This window comes from Polypterus senegalus, chromosome 5, assembly GCF_016835505.1.
Source record: "Polypterus senegalus isolate Bchr_013 chromosome 5, ASM1683550v1, whole genome shotgun sequence".
Taxonomy (NCBI): domain Eukaryota; kingdom Metazoa; phylum Chordata; class Cladistia; order Polypteriformes; family Polypteridae; genus Polypterus; species Polypterus senegalus.
The window spans coordinates 68,555,386-68,580,784 of record NC_053158.1 but is presented as its reverse complement, the minus strand read 5'-3'; the positions used below and the strand labels follow the sequence as shown (position 1 = coordinate 68,580,784).

General features: G+C 36.9%; 1 protein-coding gene across 1 annotated transcript in view; it reads left to right on the top strand.

Annotated features, from left to right (window-relative positions):
• Positions 1 to 1,157: 1,157 nt before the first annotated feature.
• Positions 1,158 to 25,399, top strand: part of LOC120530342 (probable aminopeptidase NPEPL1) — a 36,304-nt gene continuing 12,062 nt past the window's right edge. Inside the window, exons 1-7 of the mRNA XM_039754760.1 lie at positions 1,158 to 1,404; positions 5,929 to 6,114; positions 8,554 to 8,724; positions 9,768 to 9,857; positions 16,824 to 16,905; positions 22,537 to 22,679; positions 24,098 to 24,175. Coding sequence (XP_039610694.1) covers positions 1,252 to 1,404; positions 5,929 to 6,114; positions 8,554 to 8,724; positions 9,768 to 9,857; positions 16,824 to 16,905; positions 22,537 to 22,679; positions 24,098 to 24,175 — 903 coding nt within the window. The 5' untranslated portion in view covers positions 1,158 to 1,251. The remainder of the gene's footprint in view (positions 1,405 to 5,928; positions 6,115 to 8,553; positions 8,725 to 9,767; positions 9,858 to 16,823; positions 16,906 to 22,536; positions 22,680 to 24,097; positions 24,176 to 25,399) is intronic.

The following is a 25,399-nucleotide window of genomic DNA, read 5'->3' as shown; positions in this document are numbered from 1 at the left end:
TTATTTCTCACCAATGTGTAAGGCTAATGCACAAGAATGTCAAAAGACTTATCTGTGATACAACTGTAACAAAGGGTGGCTCAGCTTTTTAAATTTATACTTCCAGAAAATAGGTCTCATCCTAATTGCCATTATGACCCAACTTATGAAAATTAACTCCTTTTCTTTCACTCTGTGTATTAATGTTATCCTTCCTTTCTCTTCTGTGAGGAACCTTGCTGCCATTTTTGATTACCACTTTTTTATGTGAGATGAATAAGTTGCACACAGAAAGCTTCCTAGTTTCACCCACACAACATATCACATGTCTGCCTGTTCTTTATTATATTGAGACAATGCCCTGTGCTTTCATTACAACCTGGACTGACGTCAGTCACTTTCTGCTAACAGGTGCACCTTCCCATCTTGCATCATTCAAAACTCTGCAGCATGAGGCCTCATTCTAGTCTGGCAGCAGCGAGCACATACAGGCAATGCTTACTCTGCTGTCATAATTGGCTCTCTGGGTGTCCTAGGATTGAATACAAAGTTCAGTTGCTAAATTATAAAGCTTTAAACAGCCTTGCAAACAAACTTTACCAGCAAACTGCAATCCAAAAAGTCTACTCTAGTTGTCTTGTACTAAACACTTACCTTTGGAATGGCCTCACTACAGTAAATTAATTAGATCTGCTCCTTCATTTTATTCTTGCAGGCAACATAAAACCTTTCTGATTAATACGGCATTTAATGTATCCAATCCCACTCCATCTAGATCTTTATGATAGAAATCTTTATCTTAAAAGGTGTTCATTGTCTCCTTGCACTGTGTGATTCATCCATTTGTGTATTTAATTATTTATTTTTTGCATGTTAAACACGAGTCCGGTTGCCTGAACAAGAAGCATCTCCTGTCAGAGTCGGGCGTTAAGTAAGGATTTAACTCTCAAGGTCCTGCCATGAATGCTCACAATTGTTGTTTGAAAATGGTGCCCTCTCAAGCGGTTAACTACATTATTTTGGCGTTAGGAAAACATCTAGTATCACGAGGAGTGCAATATTTGGCTATATATAATAAAAAGCCTGACATTATTATTCAGTATTTCCGCAGCTCTCACTCGCGCGTCCTGACCCTTTAAGGCGCGAGTTTCCGGTGCCTGGAGGGCGCGCAGCCGGAAAAGCGGTAGGCATGCGTGCTTGGGCTTCATCGAGGAAGCGTTAAACAAGACTGAAAACTGCAGGGTGTTCAAGCTTGACGCGTACCTGGGGGACATGGCTGCTGCAGAGTTGGAATTTTGCGAATGTTCGATGGAAGACGTTGATCCCAAGAATTGCCCGGTGTTGATAGTGGGTGAATTGGGAAAACTGTTGAAACTGCAGTGGACGCAGGTCCGGGGGAAGCTGCATCCCCGCGTTGATGAAGAGGTGAGTGTAGCTGTGAAACTTAAAAAAAAAAAAAAGAACTTAAACTGAAAAAAGTACGTTACTGCAATCACGATCGGTTCGCAAGAAGCGATAGGATTTAGTGTTACAAAACAAAACTTTTTAAAAGGATGAATGAGGCGGTAGAGAGTCTCCAAAAATATTTAGTAGAAGGCAATGGTATTGTATTTACCTGCGAGAGAATGGCGAGTTGCATTCCATGTCCTTGATTTTTTTTTCCTCTTTCAAAATGATCACTTCTGGTTGCCACCTGTAAAATCGGTACGAGTTTTTGTGTGTATACCAGCCATTGTGTGAAACAGTTTATACCAATTTAAGGCAGTGGGGGTCTCCTATAATTTGGCGTCAGGGATCGATGACAGAGTAAGAGTTGGGCGGGCTACCAGAGCACCGCAGAGCGCACAGTTAGTCCTGATTTAAAAGTACTAGTGAAGTTCGTCTACATGCTTTTTATGATATCGAAAAAATCTAATAGAAACCCTGGGAACATACAGAGCAGGGGTTCTCAAATTTTTTAAACTGAGGACCAAATAACACAGTCGATAATGTATTGGGGCCCAAGAATCAGATTATTAGCATAGTGACAGCTGAACAATACATATGCAAATAACAGTGGCCATATTATAAGAAAGTTGTTTATTTCCTTACAAGCATATTTCACTCATTAATGTTTCTAAAAAGAGAAAGTGGAAAGCAGACATATTGCTAACGAATACAATAGTTATCTTTTAAAACAGAAGACGGATTTCAGCAGTATCCTACTGCCAGTGTAAAATGCTCAGTGTAAAGATGAGATACCACTCGTTTAATGGTTTTTGAAACAATATGAATGGTTACTTAACTTGTCACTCATGGATCAGATAATTTAGCTTGTCTTAAATATTTTTCAAATGCGCTCCACCTTTAACAATATATGTTTCTAAATGAGTCTGCCAATTGTTCAGTATATACTGGTTTCCATTAAACAGCTCAAAAAACAGAGTTCAAAAGTTGAGACGCATAGCCAAATTACCTAATAAAATTGTAAACTCAATTTGTATTTTTATTTTGATATTTTTTGATTTGATATACTTTTATTCCCCAAGAGGAAAATTTATTTTTGCATAATTCTTTTATGGGTAATGGGATAGATTTTGATAAAGAATTTGAACAACCCAGTGTGAAATGTTTAAAGCTACTGACTGGCATGGCACAGAATGCTAAGGGTTTCACTCTGCTGCCTTTCTCACCCTTTTTGGCATTTTCTGGTGTCCTTACAGTTTTCAGTGGAAATTTATTGCCACTTTAAAATAGTGGCCAAAAGAAGGAATTCCTCCTTACCAAGACACATTAAACTTAATATGAAATCTTCTTTGCACCTCTGTTACTAATTTGGATTCAACATACGTATGTCATAGCAGCACATGTTCATAGCCACTGAAACTACACTTAGCATAAAATACTATAACACTATATATCTCACCCCAACATCAAAACACCACCCTGGAAACCAACACATCCTTGTTCCTCATCCAGTGATAAGCCTTCTAGAACTGTGAGGAAGAACACTTGTCACAAGGCATCTACTGGGCTTTAATGCTGGAGAACAGTAATCTTTACTGTAAGTATTAACTCAGTTTAATGACATTTTATACACAATCACTAATTACAGTAGTGTTTGGTATTGAGTCCACTGAGTTTGATTTTAACTGATTGTGGACAGCCTTTGGTCAGCGTGATAGCAGGCCGGGCAACAGCATCATGTTGACCTTCCATTAAGTAGTGGTCCTCTGACTAAACCTTACACAATATATTTATATGTGCATGTATGCAGTATATATCATTCTGAATTCATATATCATAATTCATATCAATCCCAATTTTGCAGTTGGACACACCACTAAGTGTGAATATTGCAAGTGTTTACATCTGCACACAGAAGAACAGTAAATTACCAAAACCCTAAACTAGATTCTTCTGAAGTATTTCACTTCCATCCTGTTGCTGGCATAAATTTTGGACAACAGAATAGGCTGATAAGACCAATTTTCTTATTTTTAGACCCTTATTTAGTATTTTGATAATTTTTGATTTTTTTTTTTTTTTTACCTCTTTCTAAATGTTTGCCTATTTTAAAATTTTCATCCTAACCCTAGCAACCAAAAGGAAACATAGATAGACAGCCACACGCACAAACATTTGTCTTTTTATTAAGGTGGATGATAATTATAGTATATTAAGCAACTGCAGTATGATTTACAAAAAACAGAAATGCTTAAGACAATAGAAGTAAGTTTTCAGTTGTTTCATAGTTCACTGCTCCATATATAATTCATGTATTATTCATATATAATGCTCCCAATAATAATAATTGTTTAGATTTACATAGCAATTTCTCACTACTCAAGCTGCTTTTCTTAGTGGGGAGCTACTTCAATCATCACTAATGTGCATCATCCATCTGTGTGATGTGATGGCAGACATTTTTGCACTGGTACATTTACCACACATGAGTTATTAGGTAGTGGAGTGGTGAGAGAGAGAATTAGTGATGGGATGATTAAAGGGTTAGAATGACCAGGCCATGGAAGGCAGTTTAGCATGGAAGTCTGGTTATACCCTGCAATTTATGAAGGATGCCCATGGATTTTTAATGACCTCAGAGAGTCAGAACCTCGATTGAATATCTCATCTGAAGGATAGCACTATTTTTACTGCACTGGGGCCTTGGGATCCACATTCAGACCACATGGTAAGTGACCCCTGCTGGCCTCACCAACACTTTTTGCAGCATCAACCAAAGGTTTTCTTAGATAGCTTCCCATGCAAGTACTGGCCAGTTCCAAACATGCTTAGCTTCAGGTGGATGACATCTTCTGAAGTGCATGTGGTATGGCTGCTGGTTACCTTATTTTAGTACATCATACTAAGTCAGTATCAAAAAGTCAATTATGGGTATAAATGTCTCAATTAGATTTGATCAAAATGTTATGTATCTGCTTAACAGAATCATATATTACACAAAGTAATAATTTGGTCAAATGTGTGCAGTTATGTAAAGGCTGAACTCTACCAGTTTGTTTTGCAAATAAAATAAATTTCTGAATAATGTTACATTGAGATGTCAGTTTTGTTATGCCACAGTTAAGATACTTCTACAAATGATTCAAGTTTTATAGCGAAGCATGCAGTATGAGAATTTGCAGTTACATGCACAAATGCAATTGTTGGCAATGTCTGCCATCATGTGCTTATTGTGTTGCTGTTAAGTACACCATAATGCTTCTGTTTTATTTTTGCATTTAAAAGAACCTGACAGGGGAATTTTAGGTTTCTTCACCATAACTGCTCAGATCTATACTGATTTCATGTTCATAGTACCTCTCCTTGGTTTTGGACAGATCACTTATTTGCAATACCTGAAATGATTTCAAAGAATACTTCACCCAAAAATTATATATTTTTTGTCTGTTACTTACCTTATCTCATTTTATTAATGGAGAATATATACTAAATGTAGAGATTTCTACAGAAATTCATAATTGTTTAAAAAGAAAAAAAAAATCTGACATTTAATTAATTCTGGTGTTGTGGAAAAATCTGATCATATTACAGCAACATCAGGTGTAAAGTAAAAACCAACATTGGGAGCAGTACCAATCCAGAGTACATTCAGACATGCAGAGTTAATTCAGAGCCATTAGTCAAAGTGATCTGTGCAGATTTTAAGTTATCTAAGTCCCCAGAGTGTAGCCCCTGAGGGAGAACAAACTGCAGCACTTCTAAGTGCCCTCCTTTGTACATAGACTGCAAGTTGCCGTATATGTTCTAATGCATTCATTCACACTTCTGGTTAAGAGTTACATGTCACCCTAAAATGGATATACTTGTGATGAAGCTGAGATATCGGGAGGAAAAAACAAAAACTGCACAGGTAAGGATGAGGGAGCAAAATTAACCAGTGGTGTAATTTTATTAAATTACTGATATTTACAATTTTTTTTTCTAGTTATGTTTAGAACACTGGTTTCTTTATTCCACATTAATGTTGTGTTTGAACCTTCAGCTTTATTATAAAGACACTTCACTTTCCTGCATCATCTTAAATAAATGTTTAATGTTTTATTGATTATTTTAAGTTGCTGTATTAGTGTTCTGTGATGGCTGATTCTAGCTTTGTACCTGATACTTTCAACATGGGCTTCTCGTCTCCCTGCAATAGAAGAAATGGGTTTAGAAAATGGAAGAATAATTTTTTAATTATATTCTTATTATCCTGAAATTGTACAAACTGCTTTATTTCTCATCTCAGATGACACAAGTTCTTAGGTATTACCTAATGTATACATTTTATGGATTGTTTAAAAGTGGGCATAAGTAGTAACAGCACTTTTACATGGATTTTAGTAGAGCTGTTTTGGTTGTAATTACTAAATTCCTGGTTGAGAGCTAGCAGCATGCCAAGTTTTCAATTTGTAAAAAAAGTTCTTTCTTAATGTGTTTATTAAAATTTTCTTGCTGTCATAGACATGGAAGACTGCTTTAAGCAACCTGAGGCCAAATCCAACTGACTCTTGCCCACTCTGGCTAGATAAGGCTACAGTGGCTGCACTTCCAGCAAAACTAAGCAGGCACAACACCCCTTCATCAGCCCACTTTCTGACACTGCTTGTCCACAGCTGTCTACCAGGTAGAGGTCATCAGTACATTGTGGTGAGTTGGGGAAAAAGTGAAAACTTTTATGTTGGTGTGTGCTCAATAAAAATTTGACCATTCATTAATGACACAGATTCATACATGGATTCCTAATAAGTAATTACTGTACTTATTTAATTGCCAATTATTTTGTTATACAGTTTATTTTTGTGCAGTTCTGCTCTTAACACTAGAATTACCAGAGCTTACGAAAAAACTCGTAGATCCCTCCCACCTTAAAATGCTTTGCACCTCTCCGTCAGCGTCTTTTGTCTTTTAAATGTGTTGATAAGCAACAAACAGCAAGCAGCCTGCTATCACATCCCCCGACCCCGCACAGTTTTCTCAGCTCAAGTCTGTTTACCTGCGTGTCAGTTGCTTAGAGTTGTATAAAGTGAAAAGTTAAGCAAAATGACACCTTTTATAAATACTATATACTATATTTGCATTTCATGTGTGTCCCGTGTCTACAACGATCTATGTAAACACATCATTAAAACAGAAACGTTTTTCATGTTTTAGTAATAATTGACAAAATGTAGACATGAAGTGTATAATGTGTGACGCCTGAATTCCAAATATCAAAGAAACACTTTCACAAAAGGTACAAATATAACGGAACAAATGCACTTCCATTCAAAAATATAACTGCAGAAAAAGAAGCCGCATTAGGATGCGACATTGACACGCATTTGCTATGACAGCTTCGGTGGCGCAATGGTATCAACTGTTGACTGTAATCAAAGCTTCACGGGTTCGATCCCGGACGAGTCTGTTTTGAGAAGTGAGCTGCTCGATTTCTTACTATTTTAGAATAAAACATGCATTTGATTCCAGTCCGTAACAGCTGGTGTAATTTATGATACTTGTAAAGGTTAGCTTTGTTTTTTTTTTTTTATTCGGTTTTATTGTCTCAGCCTCTTTCACAATCCCAACTCACCCACCCCCCGGCTCTAAGAATAAAAAGGATGGTGCATGTGCCCAAAACATTAACATTTATGTTACTTACATAAAAGCCAGATCGAATGTTATTTACCTTTATTTATTTACTTACTTCCTACAATCACAAGTAGAGTGCAGAGCTTCCCATGTACATATACAAAGTACAGCGATGGCTAAAGTGCATTTTTGATCCGATGTAGAGCCGCCATCATGATTTGAGTTTACCTCTGTTATAGCGTGTCTATGTGAAAACAGCAGTGTCAAATGGGGGGGAGGGGGCGTTGGAGTGAGTTGGAATGTAAATGTAAAATTCTTTTTCAGTTTAATTTGATGGGAGTGTACTTGAATTAATCACTAGTTTAAATTGCACATAGTGCTATAGGACAATTTGTTTAGTACTAATGATGATTGTTGAGAAAGGTATTTATGTATGGTTATTCAAACTTTTATAACTGATGCTGCAGTTCAGTTTAGTTCCCTTTTTTATCAATGTCATCTAGACCTATAACAGATGATCAAAAAGATTACAACCTGACCCTCAAAAGGAATTGTACATTTCTCATTTTATAGCTGGTCAAAAATGATGTCCTGTGTACTAAAATGTGAATTATAACTTTATAGCATATATGGTTTATAGAATTGTTTCTGAAAGAAGTCAACACTAATGTTGAAAAACACAATTATGAATATAATTGATTTTTCTAATATTAATGAACAATAAACCTTCGGAGACTGATTTTAGCCTAGAAAATATGTAGCCCCTTCATATACCACAGTCAAGTGATGGGCTGCAGAATACACTAAGGCACTATACGTCTTGATGAATAGCCATGGAATTAACAACCAAAAGAAATATTTCTGTAATTGAGTGAATAGTATTGGAGTATTAAAGAGTAATTGTGTGTGAGATAGAAGACACTGGTGATTAGCCAAGGATCCACTGAATCCATTCTCCAGAAAATTAGGTTTGCGAACATTGGTGCTCAGAATGTTAACTTCTAAATTGAAACATCTCTGCATCTTGTACTCAAAGCAGAGTTTCGAGCTAATGAATTCAAACAAGGAGAAGCATATCATAATTAGTAATGAAACTTAGATAATCACAATGACACAAATTTCAGACAACAGTGAAACAATGAAAACAAGGTCAATCTGAAACATCAAAGATATTCAAGTAAGTAATGGGAAACCCATGTGCACAATTGTTATGATGTTAAGTTTGTAGTTCATATTAATTACAAGCCTCAAAAGTCCATTATAACTGGTAAACTTTATGTTGAATTCCTTCAGCACTTGAGTAGGTTGATCAAAGGAAAAACAGCAAGGAGCCCTGTTGACAATACCCCATCTCAGTCTGCAATGACTCTGCACATGGTGAAAACTACATTTATAATCAGTTGTTTATGCAATCAAATTTATTTTTTCTCTACTGACTTTGTGGTTTATCTACTGTGAGGCTGATGATCTGTATAAATCTGAAAGATTAAAAAAAAAATGTGTTTCCCCCCCACCCAGGTTGTCTGTGAGCAGACTACAGTATTTCCCTCCACTTGTGCAATTGCTAGAGCATTTCCCCTTTTTAATCGGAAATTATCTCTTTCTGACTGCTGTGATAAGCAAAAAGTTACAGTCGAGTTCATCTTATGCGAGCCCAATGATGGTCCACTCTCCAAGTCAATGTTAATGGTAAGAGACTTTTCCTTCACTTACATACATAATATCCAGAAGTAATTTTAAGTATTTACAATTTTTTTCGAATTTATTGATTAATTTTCAGCTAATAATGCACTTGAATCAGTAGTTGAGAAATACCCAGATCATCGTGCTTTCAGTGTTTTAGCTACAGCACATCCGTTATTTAGAATTAAAGCCAAATTAATGGAATTGTTCGCGGTTTTTTCTCTCTCTGTTAGACTTGTTTTGATGTTAGAAATAGGAATAAATTATGTATAATCTAATATTTACAAAAATGAAGAAAATATGCAGTCATCAAGTGGATCAGATATGTAAACAACCAGTGAGCGTGTTGTCCATAGTCTGTATGTAGTGACATTTTTTTTGAATTATAGACTTTAATTATCTACACTGCAGAATTGTGAAATGCAAAACCCTGAACTGGATTCCTTTTCTTCTTTATTTGTTTAATTGTTCAAAATGGGAAGTCTTTTACTTCAAATTATTTTCTCTTTGTGAGCAGTTCAACTCAAGTAGCTTTATCAAAAATATGTTTTTGTAATTTTGGAACTTTTTCTGGTCAACAATTACAGTGTCTTTAATGAAAGGCTCTATTCTGTTAATTCTAAATAATCAGTTTCATCATATAAGAATTGCTTCTAAAATGGCCTTACATTTTTAATTATAAAATCAAACACTTTACAGAAATGTTGATGGTTTAAAAAAATAGATACATATTTAAGTTACATATTTAACTTAATTATGTATCTGTATGTATCTATTTTTTTAAACCACCCACATTTCTGTAAAGTGTTTGATTTTATAATCAAAAATGTGACATGTTAGTAAATAAGCAATATTCTACAAAAATATTCTTGTTGCTAAACTGTTAGATAATTTAACATAGTTTAGCAACAAGAAAAGATTTCTTTTTGTAGAATATTCCTTATTAACTAATATGTCACATTATTGTACCCTTTAACTTAAAAACACCTCTTAAGTGAAGTTCTGAAGTGTCTTTAATCATTGCTTTTTTCTGTTAATTACTTTTTCAGTGTTTGACAAATGTGGCAGAAAGCATTAGAATGGCTGCTAGAATAGTGGATACACCCTGCAGTGAGATGAACACTGATGACTTTCTCCAGGTACAATTCTTACTTTCACTTAGCTTTAAAACTTGGTATCGTAGAAGCTGGTAAACACTATTTCTGACTCCAGTTATAAGTTAATGTGATATTGAAATATTGCAAATTGGCTTATTATATATTGTTGATGGTTATGAGAGGGAGAATAGCTTTAAACCTGTATTATGCAGAATAGTTTCCAAATTCCCTAAGAGAGAATGGATTCATAAGAGTGTAGGGGACAAGAAAAATCTAATGGAGTTACACAAGAATTCTCAATTTTTCCTAGAATTCTTTTTAAATTTAAGTGAATGATAAAATGAAGTGCTAACTAAAGCAGTGTTTCCCAACCTAGGTCCTGGGGGCACACTGTGCCTGCAGGTTTTTGTTCCAACCAGCTTCGGCTTTTAATTGGACTCCTGGACTAGTGATGTGATGTGTTATTTCCAAAGTTCTGTGTTTTGGGAACAATATAGAAATTAGAAAACTAAGTTTGGTATTATATATAGTGGTGTGAAAAACTATTTGCCCCCTTCCTGATTTCTTATTCTTTTGCATGTTTGTCACACAAAATGTTTTTGATTATCAAACACATTTAACCATTAGTCAATTATAACAAGTAAACACAAAATGCAGTTTTTAAATGATGGTTTTTATTAAATATTCCTAAATGTCTTATAAATGTAAATATCATGCTGCTGTGCTTTTCTGAATCTATACTAATAAAAGGCAAAGCACTCACTCACTCACACACTCATCACTAATTCTCCAACTTCCTGTGTAGGTAGAAGGCTGAAATTTGGCAGGCTTATTCCTTACAGCTTACTTACAAAAGTTAAGCAGGTTTCATTTCGAAATTCTACACGTAACGGTCAACAACGTCCGCCATGTTGAACTTTCTTATTTATGGCCCCATCTTTACAAAATTTATTTACTTATTTCGATGGTATGACTCCACTGTTGGCTGCCATATTGAACTTTCCAACATCACTAATTTTCCAACTTCCCGTGTAGGTAGAAGGCTGACCCCATCTTCACGAAATTTGGTAGGTGGCTTCCCTGCACTAACCAAAACCAATGTACATAGTACTTATTTTGGTGGTATGACGCCACTGTCGGCCGCCATATTGAACTTTCCAATGTCATTAATTCTCCAACTTCCCGTGTAGGTAGAAGGCTGAAATTTGGCAGGCTCATTCCTTACAGCTTACTTACAAAAGTTAAGCAGGTTTCATTTCGAAATTCTACGCGTAACGGTCAACAACGTCCGCCATGTTGAACTTTCTTATTCATGGCCCCATCTTCACGAAATTTGGTAGGTGGCTTCCCTGCGCTAACTGAAACCAATGTGCGTACTTCTTTCGGTGGTATGACGCCACTGTCAGCCGCCATATTGAACTTTCCAACATCACTAATTCTCCAACTTCCCGTGTAGGTAGAAGGCTAAAATTTGGTACTTATTTCAATGGTATGATGCCACTGTCGGCCGCCATATTTAACTTTTCAACGGTCTTTGTTACTTATGGGCCCATCTTCAAGAAATTTGGTACGCGGGTTCCCAACGCTAACTGAATCCTACTTACGTACATATATACGTCCATAGCTTGCAGCTCGGTCACCGTGTGAGGCGGCGTTGGGTCCCACATCCCAACGCCTCCCATGTTGTTGGCTGCCTGCCTATATAAGGCCGTCCGTCGCTCCAGTCTCTACATTCCCTTCCTTGCTTCGCCACGGGATTCACGTCTCCCTGCTGATAACTACAGCCTTTTTATTTAGTCCACGGCTTCTCCGCTGTTTTATTGTTCATTTATTACAATTATAGTTATTGTTTAGGTATTTTAGACTTAGTTTACATTGTTCAGGTACCCATTTCCTTTATCATTCCAACCGTACCCGCATTAACATGTCTATCGAGGTGATCACCATCGATCAAAGAACTGTCACTTACCGAGTGGTTTCCATATCCAGAGATGGCTCCTGCCTTTTCCATTCTCTTTGTTGCATATTGCACAGCCATATCAGGCTCGCTCTTGATATCCGGAGGAACATTGTGTCTTATGTATTGAATGACTGGGACAGGTTCAAGGTGTGGACTGATGACGGTACAGGAGATAATTATACTACACAGGAGCACTATAAGAGTGAAATGCTTATGCCCTTCACCTATGCATCTGCATGTGAGTTGATGGCTGCCGCTGAATTGTCGCTTTCAAGTGTACCGAAATGGCCAAATATTTTACACCTTTCGACAACCGCCAATGCCTCTTAAACATCTTAGATTGACAGGTGACGATTTCAGTAGTGGACACTTTGATGTTTATGAATGTTTAAACTCTCAAAAGCTGGATGTGAAGTTATCGATGAAACCGGTTGTATACTTACAACGCTTGACAGATGCCGAATGTCTCTTCAACACAAGTCCTACAAATGCTGTCGTAATTGAAACAAACCATGAAACTCAAACCGATTATGACAGCAGCAATCCAAGCTGTGAGATCTGAAACAAGATTACTGTTCACATGGCCAACTGTACGTTGCATGCTCAAGAGTAAGTTCAGTGCACAGCTGGGTCATATTGCAACCGGAGGGCCGAACTCACAATGTGGTATACAAAGAGATCCTTAACAAATAATTATTGGCATATTTTCCCTCGGTTTAAAAAGGTTTAATTTTCTTCTTAATAAAAATTTTAAGGCAGTGCTTCACCGCTGCGAAGCGCGGGTATTTTGCTAGTGTAGAATAAAAGAAAAATAATATCAGCTAATTAAATGAGATCAGTGTTCTCAGGTGTTGTCACTGGTTAGGAATCTGATTGGAACAAAAACCTGCAGCCACAGTGTGCCCCCAGGATCGAGGTTGGGAAACACTGATCTAAAGCACCAGAAAATGGTAACATTGGCAATTGTGAATTTAAATTGTTCATGACTCTATAAATCTAAAAAATAAAAAGTACAATATTATAAGTAATGCTACTGTCTAGCTGACTGTTCATTATCTGTGCCTCTGAGTATCTCTTGGTAACAGTCGTTGAAGCTGGGTAACTATCCATTATTTTTTGCTATTAGACTCAATACTAATTAGATTAGTTTTTCTTCACAATGGGCACACTGTATCCAAGGCATTTTATGTGTAAGTATCTGTAATTAGTCTCTGGTAAGAATGCAACTGTTAGGTACCTGAAAGGATGCAATATATAAAATACAGTTTTTGTTATTTAAAACTAGGGGGCTCTGCTCCCTGCTCACTTCACTCGCCAACCCCCGTGCAAGCGATATGTGCTAGCCACTTCGTGGCTCTGACGCTCGTGAATGTACAATTCAAACAGATTATTTTCATGGGAATTGTTATATATGCATAATAGAACTATTTTACTTTACAGCGAGTCATTAATCATAGTAAAAAACAGTGAAACGTAATAAATTGAAAGAAAATTGTTTCATGTTGCATTAGAGGTAGTCGTTGCGATATACGTTTTCGTTCTGTTTGGCTTTGAAATTAACGTGCAAATACTTTTTAAACTTACACTTTTACTGTAAAACTTCAGTAAAAACAATATTTAGAATAAAATTTTTGTCAATATCTCATTGAATTCTGATTCCGTGTTTGGACTTGCATCGTGACAACGCAATGTATAACTGCCCGTGAGTGAAGATCGTTTCTTTCCCTTTAATAAATAAACCGAGTTTTTCAAATGTTTGTCCCTGTGATTTGTTAATTGTCATAGCAAAAGCTATTCTAACGGGAAAATTGTAAACATTTTAATACAAATTGCATATCAAGATCTCCTTTAGTGTCTGTTTTCTACGGAAGATGTACTACATTATAGTTAATATTTTACATGTCAGAATTATTCAACCAATTTTCAATACAGCTAATCTTGTCATATTGCATAGCCCATCTAGCCAAGTCAAGTTGGGGAGCATGCACTGGTACAGTGCATTTCCGCACCCACTACATGGCAAAAACTCGGGATCTCGGTTTGCAAACCCCCCCGTCAGACACGCAGTCCAGTCCCGCCCTCCGGAAATTACCCTCTATCTGCCCCAGCCAGGTGTTACGTGGGTGACCTCTTGGCCTGGTCCAGCCACTCGGGTCTCCAACAATGAGGAGCTTACAAACCGGATTACCCTCGGGGAAATGCGCCACATGGCTGTAGTACCGTAACTGACGCTTCCTCACAATGCAGGTAATGTGCCTTATTCGGCACTCCATGAGCAACCGCTCATGCGACACAAAGTCAAACCAATGGTACCCAAGGATTTTCCAGAGAGACACAGTACCAAAGGAGTACAGTCTTCATCTCAGGTCACTGGATAGCATCCATGTCTCACAACCATATTGCAAGACAGGAAGCACCAGGACTCTAAAGACTTGGACCTTCGTCCTTTTTCCAGCGACTTCATGACCCCCCCATGCTTCCCCAATCCGTCTACTGACTTCACAGGAAGAGTCACCAGAGACATGAATGTCACTGCCAAGGTAAGTAAACCTCTCAACAAGGTCAACACTTTCTTCGCAAACAGACACACTGCTGATGGCTGTGCCCAAGAGGTCATTAAAGGCCTGGATCTTGGTGTTTATCTAGGACACTCGCAAGCCCAGACACTCAGACTCCTCAGTCAGTCTCAAGTGTCCCGATCAGAGCCTCCATTGACTGCGCTAAGATCAGAGCATCGTCAGCAAAGTCAAGATCTGTGAATCTTTCTTCACCAACAGATGCCCCACAGTTGCTGGACCCCATGACCTTGCCCAGCACCCAGTCCATACAAGCATTGAACAGAGTAGGTGCAAGAACACATCCCTGACGAACCCCAGAATCGACTGGGAAAAATGCAGAGGTCCTGCCTCACCTTTGCACAGCACTCACAGTACCAGTGTACAGGCCAGCCATGATATCCAGCAACCTCGAGGGGATCCCACGAACCCTCGGGATGTTCCACAGGGCAGTTCGATCAACTGAGTTGAACACTTTGCGAAAATTGACAAAGGCTGCAAAGAAGCTCTGCCGATAGTCGCGTTTGCGCTCCATGAGAACCCTCAGTGCAAGGATGCGGTCAATGGTAGACTTGTTAGGCATAAAACCAGGCTGTTCCGGTCGCTGGTAGATGAGCAAGTGATCACGGATCCTATTGAGGACGACCCTAGCAAGGACTTTACCCGGCACCGACAGCAGTGTTATCCCCCTGTAGTTGCTGCAATCCAGGCGATCACCCTTCCCTTTCCAGATAGGGACGACAAGTCCCGTTTTCCAGTCAGTTAGGATGATGCCAGTCTCCCAAATGGAAGCAAAGATCGCTTGCAATGCCAGGAGGACAGCCTTACCACCAGCCTGGAGAAGCTGGTTCATTACCTGTGCAATCTCAGTGAGATTAGGTGGATCACAGCTAATTGGAGGATCAGCCTTAAGAACCGTGGACCCAGAGATATCCAACTTTGAGCAGTTGTTCATAGCCCATCACTCAGACATAAATTACTCAATAACATTACTGTACTATACATCCTTCGTGAAACAGTAATTCAGCCAGTGAAAGTCCGGACGGTGTTAACAGTTGTAGATATTCTATGGGATATTGTAAGTTGATGTTTTCATCTTCCGCACAATCACCTCCAACTGTTTCAGCATGGTCTATTAATACGCATTTAACCAATTTACCATGTAACTGATCGACAATTTTCGCATTAATTCGTTTGACATCATTGTTTCTCTGTGCTAGGATTGCCTGTGTATTCATTTCTTCTGTTGATAACCCTTCAGGATGAAATTCTTCATTAAGATTTGCACATAAGTCGTCTTTTTTTGGTAACTTAAAGTGAGGAAAATGTAAAAATTTATAAGAATTGAGAGCGCAGGAACTGTGTCTTACAAAAGCATTCACGCAAATGAGAGGTGAAAGGACCGTGGGCGTGTGCCGTTAACCGTAAATGGTTGAGAGGAGGGCGGTACTGGGAAAAAATCTCTTCAAAATAGTCTTGTCTCAAGATTTCCTTTTATAATAGAGAGATATCATTTTTAACTAGTCAAAATGTTACTGAAGTTATCTGTGTATATTTATAGATATCTTAAAGTGAAAGCAACATAATTAAACATTGTTCATCCCCTTGTTGATTAATTACTTCAGGATTTCTTTTCCATGCTACAACTTGAACATGAACAATCTTTCTCCTCAAAACATTCATAACTGGATTACAGTGGCTGTGCCAAAGCACAGGCTGATTTAGAGTACCTACACTACTTATAGCAGAAGTGGTTAAAACACCTAAATTATCCGAAGTTTCAAACCACCTACTAAATAAGAATAATTGGAGCATCAACATCAGATTAAAACTAGCAGAACTTTGTGCATTTTTCTGATTGCACACACCCCTGGGCAAACTGTAATTCTCATCCTCTGCCCTGCATGTTTTTGTTAGTTAACCTACCCAGCTGATTTAGACTTCCATGGAGAATTTTGTAAAGTGCCTGTACTATAAAAGTACAGATTTTCACAAATCTTCAGTCGAAATTAATTTCAATGAAAAATATTATTAGCTAATTTAAGTAGTAATTATTAACACTCCTAGTCCAGCATGGAATCAGCTAGCCTCTGACTGTCGTAATACCACTAATTTCATGCTCTGCCGTTACTTCTATAACAGACTTGATTTGAAGCATATTCAGATATCACAAACCTGGCCAGGACAGATATAAAGCTATGGCTGAAAGTGTCACTCAAAATAAATCTCATTATTCATGTTCACCTAAAACATGAAGCAGTCATTACATTCTGAAAACACAATTTGAGGTAGAAGAGTGACTTCGTAGATTTAGGTAACCAGACATCACTGGGGTAACATAGTGTTTCCGTAGTAGCTTTAAGTCCTGTTTGAGGTTTATGTTAGGAATGAGCATAAGCTGAAATCTTCATTTTTACAAATTGACATTTTATGATTAACAGAACCGGCAGTCACCCTATTTACTAATGATAACTATTTGTTTTGCTTTCTTAGGAGATTAAAGAAGTTGGCTCAGAGTTAGGAGTGGGTTTAACAGTTATACAAGGAGAGGAACTTAAGGAGAGAGGTTTTGGAGGTTAGCATTAGTTTATTTTCTTTAATGTATCTTTTAAATTACAACTCAATAATATTGAAAATGTAAGGCATAATTGAAATTTTCCCTCTTTTATGTTAATACATGTTTATTCCCAACTGTATTTTTTCTTTTGATACAGTGCCTATAAAAAGTATTCACTCTTTCTGAAGATGTTGCATTTAATTGTTACACATCAAATCACAGTGGATTTAATTTGTTGTTTTTTTTCCCCCACTGACCTTCAGAAAAAGACTCTCTAACATCAAAGCGAAAACTGGTCTCTGCAAAGTGGTCTGAATTAGTTGCAAATATAAAGCAAAACAGTTGATTGCATAAGTATACACTTCTTTTCATTTGACATACCTAAATCATCATTGATGCAACCAGTTGGTTTTACAAGTCATATAATAAGTTCAATGGAGATCACCTGTCTGTAGTCAAGTGGTTTCAGTTTAGTTTATTATAAATGCACCTTTTCTGGAAGAGTACATGTGTTTAGTATCATGGCTTGTGGCATGATGTTTATGTTTCATGTGCTTTAAAGAGTTTAGCCCGATTTTTATGATGTATATTATAACTATATGTTAACTATAAGCTTTCTGTACAGAAACCAGAATTGTTAGTAGAGACAGCAGGCTAAACTAAAAAAAATGGAAGCTTACCTTTGCAAAAAGGATAGACTACCAACATGAAAGGTCTGAAATTTTAAATTGTAAAATAGTAATTTTGTGGACTTTCTACATGTGTAAAACCAAAGCCTTCGAAAACCATTGGTTATCTTTGTGCATGCATACCTTTTGAATAGCGCTGGTCATCGAAATTCACCAAATCATTTTTTACAGCAAATTTGCTGGGTTTGCCCATGTTTGCTGAATTTTTCCCCTGAAAATTAGATGTGTAGCCCCATGATGCTTTGCAAAGCCAGCGTAACATCATAGAGATCCAGCAGCCAATATTGGATGGGAAATGCCTACCCCGAGTATATAATGTTGATTGTTTCTCATTGAGTATGCCTGCCCTTACTTATACTGCACATTGCAGTTCTGCACAAAAAGTTCAAAGTGTCTGAAATAGCAGCAACGTGGTCAGTATATGAAATGCACAGCCAGCATCAGTTTTTGTGAGGAAAGGAAAACATGAGAGATAGCACTTGCAATGCTTTCCCATACACAGCAGACATGACAATGTATGCAAATGCAAAAATAAACCACACATCTGCCATCAAATCAAATATGTGATTGAATGTGTGGAATTACTTGTATAAAATTCAGTACATGCACCAGCATTTCAATATAGTTGTACTCAAATCATATTGTTTTCTATAAAATGGCACCTCATTTTTCAGTAATGTACCACATTGCACTGGTCCTTCCATTTTCACTAAGAGAGCCCAACATTTATTCTCACTTGTGCATACATTGTTGGTTTCTACTGTGTCTGTTAGAACTTTGTGATTGAGGACTCGCCCTCCACCCTCCTCAGTTTCTGCACCTTTTATTTGGGGCTCAATCACTGTGTCCATTAAGTGCCACTTCACATATTAAAGTGCCAATTTAAGTGATTTTATATGTTTTTTAATTGAAATAACTGCAGTGCCAGCAGTTTTCTGATTTGTTTTTTCCTTCATCGAACATAGTGAAACAATGTTATTTTAAGTGTGACATTTTTTCGTTTCATTGATTATTTCATGGTTGTTTATTGAAGACAGACAGTAATTCACAAATGAGAAACAATGTTCAGTAATGGCAGGAGAGGATTTGTTGAGGTAAAAATGATATACAAATGTAGTCAAGTGAGACCTGATGGAGAGGGACAGCGATTCACACCTTTATACCAATGTTCAATGGTATTGCTTGTGATGGTAACTCGGATTTTGTGTTATTTTAAAAAAAAAAAAAACTGTAGAGAAAAATGTCATTAGCCATGTTTTCTTAGTAGAATCTAAGAGTTGCAACAACATAGGCATTTGCACTGTGGCAATTTTTATTAAAGTCAAAGGAGGACATGGGCATGACTTGCACACTGATGAAAGCATAAAAAATTTTAAAATACAATGCCAACTGTCGTCAGCTGTTACACTTCTAGTATTGTTATTTTCTCTCTTTACTTCTTGTGTAGATAACTATTCCTTTGCATTGAGGCTGGGCTGCAAGAAAGCAAATCAACAGGCAATCATGTCGGACAGGTTAGGGTGATTGCATCAGTCACTTATATATGTTTTTAATGACACGAGATATGAGACTTCTGACCATAGTAGTTCATCATTTCTCTGACTTCTGTCTATGTGAAAGTGTGCTTTCTCTGTAATTGATCTGACTCTAGAAATCAACAATGTCACATGCTGCCTACAGGAGTAGGTAGCCTGCTAGCAGTTTGACACTGAGCAGACTGGGAGTTAATGCCCGCAGAGTCAATACCAAATGTTATGGAATAGGGGAAGGATAAAAGTAAAACAGATGTTTATTACAACAGCCCCGGGGTGGGGGGTGGACAGTGTTGGTTTTGGGATTGGGGGAGTTCTGGTGCAGGAATAGAAAGAAAAAAAAATTTTTTTTTTTTTAAGAACGACTTGTCTCTAATAAAGTGATGAAAAAACAGAATACCCAAAAGTAGGGCTTTGCAACCAAAGGCAATTTTGTGATACTGTTTTAAAAATAAGGCTCTGAAACAGTCTTAAATAATTCAGCTCCTCAAACTAGAGGAGAAATCAGGAAACTGAACTGGCTAATAGGAGTCTGTTACACTCCAGTCAGACACGGTGCCACTCTCTTGCTGTTGAGGGCTCATCAGCACTGCTTTATAGGAAACTCTAGTCCTTATTTTCAAATTTTCTTCTGTCCCTAAGTCAGTTAATCGACCATTAGTGGATGATGTCTTAAACCTTATAAAGCTGATGCAATTTTCTTCTCGGGCTACCCAACTGCTGGATGAAACTAACTACATCCCCTTAAAGGGGAAAATGACCTAAATGACTCAAAACCGAACTCCATCTAACTCCACCTAATAGAAACAATAACACCAAAACTAATCTCACTTTTTTTCATGTGCACTCACTATAATGCAAACTCAGAAAAAAAAAAAGTCAAACCAACATAATATCAATACCTTTAAAAGATCTTCCCCCTCCTGACTGAATTTTCCCAGTTTCCTGTGCACTGCGTGTTTGCCTGATCAAAGCGCCACATTTCAAAATGGCATCTGGACTGGCACATGCATGCTTTTTTTAAAAGAAGACAGCCAGAGAATAAGGAACTACGGTAACCCCGCTTTCATTTGCAGACAACCGATGGCAAGTCCTTTTATTTAAATACCTTCATCCTCTGCTTTTCCCTGTTACAAGAACTGTGCTGTTTAAATGCCTTGTTGTGCTGCTGTGCACACAGAGTCGTGCCGGTTTCAACTGCATGTTTCCATGGGGACACGTCTCTGCGTCACAAACAATGCATCCCGTTACATGACAAAATTTTATCTCATGGAACCACAGTGTTAAGCAATGCTGCTTTATAACTCAGGTTACATTTTTGGCCACAAAAATCGGTCAAGCATAGTTGGCAGACACTTCCTTAGCCCTCAATGACACTTAAAAGACCATTGCACCCTTATAATCCACTCAATATTAGTTCAGTTTCTTTATCCTCATTGACTTCAATGCATTTGGCTGATTTAGCAAAATTACACTTTTCTGCATTTTAGCTGAACTTGTGGTGAAATAGGGTTTGCTAAACACAACTCACAGAGAGGGGCTAGGGGTGTTAATTTTGACCCTGACAAGCTTTAAGAAGTCAGCAGAGTCACCAGGAAGACCCAAGCCATGTGACACGGCAATAAAATGTATTAAGAGAATGAAAGCCACACACATTGGATGCAGCACCCCTGTAGCAATCACGTTAAGAAACTTTTTCAAGGGCCCTGTGGAGTAGGATCATTTCTGGCAGTAATGGGATTTGAATCGTCAAACTTTTTGATACCAATGCAAATCCTTAGCCACAGAGCCACCACTCTGCCTTAATGTGTGTTTTGGCACGTTAAGAATATTTACGAATGTTATAGGCTATAATGACCGAATGAAAATTTATTGCCTTCTCTCCTTGCTTACCTTGCTGCTCTGTCTTGTCCTCTGAGGTATATAGAACAAAAAGGAGTGTTTATCTAATATGAGATGTGAAGCACAATATCAGTCAGCCAGGGTGTAGTCAAATCTGTAGACCCAACAGCAAGTGTATTGCGTCTGTCTCCTTCCAGGCCAAGTGAGTGCAGGAATAGGAGAAGGAGAGTTTGGCTGGAGGACATGTGTGGGTCTACGTAACAAATAGTCTGTCTGTGGCTATAAAAGAATCTTAGAGTTTAGGATAGGGTCACCCCATAACCCTCCTATGGTAAAACATTGAAAACCTACTCGGTGAAAGCAAAAGAACACTCTAAGCAACTCTCAAAAAAACATTGAAAAGCACAAGTCGGGGGCTGGAGACAAGAAAGCATTCAATTTGCTGACAATCACTTGGAGTCCAGTTAAATCATTCTTTAAGAAATGGAAAGAGCATGGCACTGCTTTAAACTACAACCGACCATCCTCAAAAACTGAGTGATCTTACAAGAAGACAACTAAGGAGGGAGGCCACCAAGAAACCTTATGTAACTCTGAAGAAGTCGCATGCTACCGTGCATACAACAACTGTTGCTTGTGTGCAGGTTTATGGGAGAATAACCGAAAAATCCAGTGGAAGGGGGGACCAATGAGACCAAAATATAGCTTTTTGGCCATCAGTCTAAATGCAATGTTTTTGTTGGCATGAAGCATGGTGGTGGCAGCATCATGCTGTAGGGATGATTCTTTGTAGCAGGCACTAGAAAGCTTGTGAGGGTGAAGGGGAAAAATGAATTGAGCAAAATTTAGGTGAATCCTGAAGGAAAACCTGATATAGTCTGTAACACATCTATGCTTTGGGAGAAGATTTGTTTTCCAGTAAATCAGCAACCGCTAGAATAAAGCCAAAGCAATGCAGGAATGGTTTAAAACATCAATGTTAATATCTTTGAGTGCCATAGTCCAGAGTTGATCTTAATAGAATTGATACATTTTGTCTTGCCAAAGGCTCATCACTCACAATTAACATGCAACCTGCCCGAGACTGAGCAGTTTTGCAAAGAAAATATCAGAAAAATGACAATTTGCAAATGAACAAAGCTGACAGGGGGGAATACCATGCACACAGACTTTCTATTTTCTATTAATATTGTCTGTAAATGGGTAAATATTTATGCAAACAGTTATTTTGTGTTTCATATTTGTAATTAATTTAGATCACTTTGCATAGTTAAGCAGGTTTGGAAAATGGATGGGGAAGTCATTTCTGTTGATCAATGTCAAAAAAGACAAATTTATCTCCACTATAAATTCAATGTTGTATAATATTAAAATGTAGAAACTGTCCATGTGGTTGAATATTTTTTTTATAAGCACTATAAATGTCTTTTGTTTATATTTTGTAAGTTTTATGTTTTTTGTAATTTGCATTTTTATTACAATTTATAACCTTAAAATAATTTTAGTGTCTGTTCCATGCTTATTCATTTACTCATTGTGTGTAATTACGTTTGTAATTCTAAATTAGGGGTGTTTTTCAAATGTAGGAATCTATGGAGTGGGAAAGGCTGCATCAAATCCTCCAGCCCTTGCTGTTCTTAGCTACAAACCAGAAGGTGCTACTCAGACAATAGCTTGGGTTGGTAAAGGAATAGTTTATGACACCGGTGGCTTAAGCATCAAAGGAAAGGTATGTGTTTACCTTAATTAAATAAAGTTTAAAATGCAGGTAACTATGACAAATTACAATATGTGCTGGGGGTGTATCTTTTTTTGTTGTAGTTATCACCCTAGAAGTATTGTATGCATAATCATATGCATTAATATATTGCAACAATGTATTTGACATTGCTGTAATTTTCTAGAAATTATGTAACTTCCTAAAGTCATATAGAGGCTAAGTATGGAAAATAGCCTAAAATTTTTAAAGATTTTACACTGGGAGCTGCTGTATGTTACAATATGCTTTGTTTTCATAATTGTATATTTCTAGTAAAGTTCCGCCACCATCAATTCTACAAAATCTGTTATAACAATTGTAACCTCTTTTCCTTCTATAAAAAGCATAGTGAGCATAGGACAATACATTGTATTTTCTGTTGTTTTTACTGTTGGTGAGGGAAAATAATGGCATACAATAGCTGAACAAAGTTTAAAAATTTTGCTTTTGCTTATGTTTATTTAGCTTATGATTTTACCTAGAGTAACATACTGATTTCAAATATTGAGTAAATTAAGCTGATTAACTAGAAAAAAATGTGTAGAAGGAATCAAACTGGGCAAAAGACAAGCTAAAAGGTTAGGGTCTAGTAGATGTAACAGTTTAAACTTCAAATCATCAGTTCTTACACCATGATAAAAGTGAGCATGGAAATAAGATGCAAGGTGGTCATCTTCCATTAATACGTTCTCTCCTAAGCCAAACTTTTGTGGCAGCCAGGAGTTTCAAGATGTGCTGTCCCATCTCCTCTTAAGTAAGCTCAAGGAAAAATGGGCAAGGTTGAAGACCAGAAACATAGTGGAAACTACGTGCAACAGATAAGAACATACATCAAACAGACAACCCTTTGAAACTGGAAGAATTCTAGCACTGCTGCCAGCTCTGAACTCACCGAAATAATAAACCTAAAACACACACAAAAACACATAAGGACTGGTGAGAAGAATATAATGGCAGCATGTGCTGTGGACTAACAACTCAAAATTGGGCCCTCCACAGAGCCCTTAACTAAGCAGTGTTGAGGCTGTTTGGCATTACCTTGAAGGGGCAGAAGCAAGTAAGGCAGGCAATGTCTATAGAACCGGGGCAAGTCCTCCAACATGCTAAGGACAAATGTATTTATTTAAAACTGCACAATAATGTACATAAGAGAACAGATGCAGTTTTAAAGACACAGGATAATTACACCAAATATTAATTTGATTTAAATTTGTTTTACTGTTTACTGCTTTTTATAGTAACTTTTTTGAGATTTAGAAACTTTCCTTTTAATCATTTTTACAGAATTTTTAAATGTGCATAAAGTCTTTTGCACAGTATAAATATTTTTGTAATGTCTGTAATAATTAGTAATTTGTCCTCTTTCCAATGCTTTACCTATCTTTTAGACTATAATGCCTGGAATGAAGAGAGACTGTGCAGGAGCAGCTGCTGTTTTGGGTGCATTCAGATCAGCTGTTAAACAGGTAACATTGCAGATATTTAATTAAACCCTTTGACTTTATTAATGTAATTTTAAGTTGGGTTTTAACTCTCAAATTTTATATTATCTCTGTACAAGTTTATATTCATTACTGCAAAACATTTTGATTTCTTTGTTACATGTGTCATGTATTATACAATGAAGCATGCATTTTAGACTTTCTTAATTTATTTTTTTTTTTCATTCATCATTTTACCATCTTGAACCTTTTGGATATATTAGTTTTTATATTTTTAAATTTGAGTCATAGTTTAAAACTTTGCAGCTCCTTTATTTTCAGATTTGGAAAAAAATCATAAGATTATAAAGCATTTTTTGAAAAAGTTTTTTTAATTGTACTGTTTTTCATTGTATTATTTGAAAAGGAATAAAATTACATAACTCATAGCATGACAGTTTGTTGGACTGTTTTTGTTCTGCTATTCAAAACATTTTAAAACATTGAACTATTGCTTGATTGTAGTGTTATGTGACCCTGTAATTTTAATATAAATAATATTGAATTCACTATTCGAGCAAAGCACCTATTATCATTCATGTTCTCCGTGGTGGAAAATAAGGACTTTAGGTCCACACTACTGCCTGGTACCATAATGAATTCTGTATTTATATACTCTTCTGTTGACCCTGAATTACATAGAACTTTTTTATTTTACTCTTTATGCAGAATAGAATATTTCATGGAGTGTTACTGTACTTATTAGTGCTTTACATTTTGTAAACTAATTTTACCCCATCTTGTCAGTTTCATTGAAGATTCATTTGCAAATCAGTCATACCTTGATGGTTTTTGGTGCATGTGCACTTCAGTGAGATTTTTATGTTTATTTTCAGAGTTTTAAGTACTGTATGTACATCTTACCGATTTCTGAAAATACAAAGTTGAATTGAAAAGGTCTTCAGTAAATGTTTTTTATTTCCACCTGAACATGACAGTACTCAACAGGTTACTGTGTTTTTATTTAGATGTCATTCAAAACAATACTTTTTTTGATGTGTTGTGATTTGTCATTGCTTTAAACATATTATACAGTAGCTGTCATGGACGGAAACCACATGATGTATATGTTATTGGAAAACATTTTGTAGAAAAATAACTTATGATTATAGGGATACCATTTTTAAGTTTGTTTAGTTAGTATTTTGTTTTGCGGAAAACAATTTTTTTATTTGTTTAATATTTATGTTGTTTGTAAGAGGTGAGTTT